The 3,456-nt window shown below is 34.3% G+C and overlaps 1 protein-coding gene across 1 annotated transcript in view; it reads left to right on the top strand.

Moving 5' to 3' along the window:
- ELF1 (E74-like factor 1 (ets domain transcription factor)) overlaps positions 1-3,456 on the top strand; it is a 70,803-nt gene that overhangs the window by 37,020 nt on the left and 30,327 nt on the right. The window contains exon 3 of the mRNA XM_012648169.1: positions 3,002-3,106. Coding sequence (XP_012503623.1) covers positions 3,002-3,106 — 105 coding nt within the window. The remainder of the gene's footprint in view (positions 1-3,001; positions 3,107-3,456) is intronic.

Below are 3,456 nucleotides of genomic sequence, written 5' to 3'. Positions count from 1 at the left end.
CTATATATTTTTAGTTGTTCAATTAATTTCTTTCTAATTTTAGTAGAGATGGGGTCTCGCTCTTGCTCAGGCTGGTCTCGAACTCCTGAGCTCAAACAGTCCGCCCGCCTCGGCCTCCCAGAGAGCTAGGATTACAGACGTGAGCCACCGCGCCCCCGGCCGGTTGTTTTTATTTTAAAGGGGGGGTAGGGGCTGGTAAAATCAAATAAGTAATGAAGTTAATGTCATTAGAAGCCAATAGAGTAAAAGATATATATTAATAGCTGTTAAATTGCAAACATTGAATAAAAATTCTATAGTCCTAAATTTGAATAGGAAATACCAATATGGACTCATGATATATTTTCTTTTGTAAAACAACATGTTTGCTAGCCAAACATGGGACAATTTTAGCATCAATGAAGGTAATAATTTCAGTGGATTGAAGCTTAGCTAGTGTGTTTAAATGCATGATTTCATAATGAAACAAAAAAAAGTAATCACCAATGGACAATGCTAGCTATTTTGAAAACTGACAAATTAAGGTAAAGAATCAAACATTTATTCTGCCTTCCCTATATGAACTCTATCACTGAGTAACCAAATATTAGACAAGAAGTTTCTCTATGGTGATATTTCAACTACAAATGAATACGCTTGAGCCTTTTGCTATTAATAAAAGAACACACCGTCACAAATGAAAAATAGTCTTGCCAAAAAAATTACATTGGAATTTGATTAAGCCTCTAGATCTGGCTACCAGTTTAGAGGAAAATACAGAAAAATATGATGTTAAATTGCAAAACTTAGGTAAAAATTCTAACAATCCTAATTTCTTCAACAAATAAACTAGAGGGTTAAAAAAGCTAGAGATGCAGGGTGACATAAAAGTGATAAGAAACTCAGACATGTCAATTGCAATGTGCAGACTTTATTTGAAAACAAAAAACTGTCCACTCCTCCCTTCTACCACCACCATTTATGATTTTTGAGACAATTGGTCATTTGAATACTGGTTGGCCATTTAATATTAAGGAAATACTGATTTTGCTTGTGCATATGTGTGATAATGGCATTATGATTATGTTTTCAAACAACACTTGTCTTTTAGACAGATGTTGTGAAATATTTACTACTGAAATGTCAGGATGTTTAGAATTTGCATCAAAATAATACGAGGGTGGGAGAGTGCATGTAAATACAGATAAAACAAGATTGGCCATGAGTTGATGATTGTTGGAGCTGAGTGGTGAATAATACCTAGGAGTTTATCATGTTATTCTATTTACATTTCAATATGTTTAAAATTCCCCAAAATAAACATTTTTAGAAAATCTAATATTTCCCAACTTTGACCACTGATAAGACCTAGAAATAATGAGCAATCTGATAGCAGCGAACATCCCTGGTATCCAAATAGTGGCCTCTAGAGACACTGTCGCCTTTTGGAGGGTAGCAGCTAAGCCTGTGGATGCCACCCCAGAAGCAGGAGCTATCATATCCCCTCCTCTTCCATTGCAACCAGTAAAGGCCGTTAATACCGTAAGAAAAAAAAATAACAAATGAATAAATAAAGTCACCTCCCACTAAAGATACCAAGATACCTGAGAGAAATGACTGATTCTGGGCTTGCAGCTGGAAATGTACAATAATAGCCGGTAAAACCTGGACTACTCAGGTCACGTCTAAAGGAACCAGCTTTAGTTCCCAAAGATGGGACATTTAGAGCATCATTTAAAATTATAATTGCAGTTGATTAGAGTTCATCAAATATGTCCAAATCTCTGTATTCACAGTGATACTAAAAAAGAAAGACCAACAACTCATTGGTCACTTTTGGAAGATGCTAGAAGCCCATTTATTATTCTGAAAACCATTAATTAGTGAAAAAAGAATCAAGCATTTAATTTGCCTTTGTTGTATGAACTGTGGCCCAGGGTAACCAGGTAGATGATAAAGGAAAGTTCTTTATAGAGAATTCTAGCTAATAAATGCTGGAGGGATGATAGGATTAGAATTATCACCATTTTGGAACCCATGAGGAAGTATCGGATCTAGGCAACTAATGACTGCTAAAGGCATTAGATGAAAGGCTGATGGAGAATCTTAGAATGGGTAGATCCTGCTGATAACACCTTAACACAGTTCTCAGTCTTAATACTGAAAGCAGACTACCAGATTTTATAGCATTATGTCTGGAGGCACATAGACGCAAGCACTACCTTTGAGATGTTTTTGTCAAAAAAATTGAATATGGATTTGATCAAACCACCAGTTTACAGGAAATGCATGGGGGAGGCATTATGGGAAGTGACACCACAGAGGTTTAATCAGCAAAATCTAAAGTGTGGGAAACTATAGATGACCCTATTTTTTCTAAGGTAAACAGCAAAAAAAGAAAAAAAGAGGGAGGAAATACATGTCATCAAATATAATGTATGAACTTTGTTTGGGTCCTGATCTGAACAAACTTTTTAAAAACTTGAGACACTGGATGTCTGATGTAGAGGATAATTTTTTAAAGATACGATCATGGCAATGTTTTTTAGAGATAAATACTGTAATATTTGCAATTGCATGGTATGCTGTCTGGGGTTCACTTTAAAATAATCCAGCGTATGTGTATATTGGTCTAGGGAAGTGTAGACAAATGAAGATCAACTGTTACTGTTAATTATTGAATCTGGGCCCTAGATACGTGGGATTTGTTTTTTGATTCTACTTTCATGTATGTTTGACATTTTCTATAATAAAAAGCTTAACAGAAAAGCGGTTTGAAGTTCTGCTTGTTGTTTTCTCTTAGAAATAACCCCCAGCATCTTGCAGAAATTTTTTTTAACTAAAAAATAGACAATGACTTATATAGTCAGATGCAGTATAATTTAATATGTTGATAGTTTATCCATATATAAACTCAAATATGAAGCGATGTATCCTGGTTCAAGAGATCAGCAGTGTATGAATTTCAGAGCAACAGATGTCTTGTAGCTAATTTTATTTTTTTTCTCTGAATGTATTATAGTTGAAGCTTCTTGTCATGGTGGAGATGAGACAATTGAAACTATTGAGGCTGCTGAGGCACTCCTCAATATGGATTCTCCTGGCCCTATGCTGGATGAGAAACGAAGTGAGTGGTTATGACTGTTCATCTTTATGTATTTTGTTAAGTTATTCTTGTCATTTCTCTGTATTATTTGGTAAATATCAAGAGATTAGAGACTGTCTTATATTTAATTTGGAAAATGAAGCTTTTAGGAAAAAAAGTCATTTATGAGTTATCAAACAGATTATGTAGAATTTTTTCTCTTAACCTCATTGGTGAAAGTATTTGGGTATTTAGGGTCCAAACTGTTATAATTTAGTCATCTCTATAGATACTCATCAATGAATAGGGAAAAATATATTGAAAATTTTACTAACACTTTGTGGCATAAAATTTACTACCACGTTACTGAATTTTCTTTTTTTTTTTTTTTT

Source organism: Propithecus coquereli, unplaced genomic scaffold (genome assembly GCF_000956105.1).
Source record: "Propithecus coquereli isolate 6110/MARCELLA unplaced genomic scaffold, Pcoq_1.0 Scaffold11, whole genome shotgun sequence".
NCBI classification, from domain to species: Eukaryota; Metazoa; Chordata; class Mammalia; order Primates; family Indriidae; genus Propithecus; species Propithecus coquereli.
Note: the sequence above shows the minus strand (reverse complement) of the source record. Positions and strands in the feature narration are given on the sequence as shown.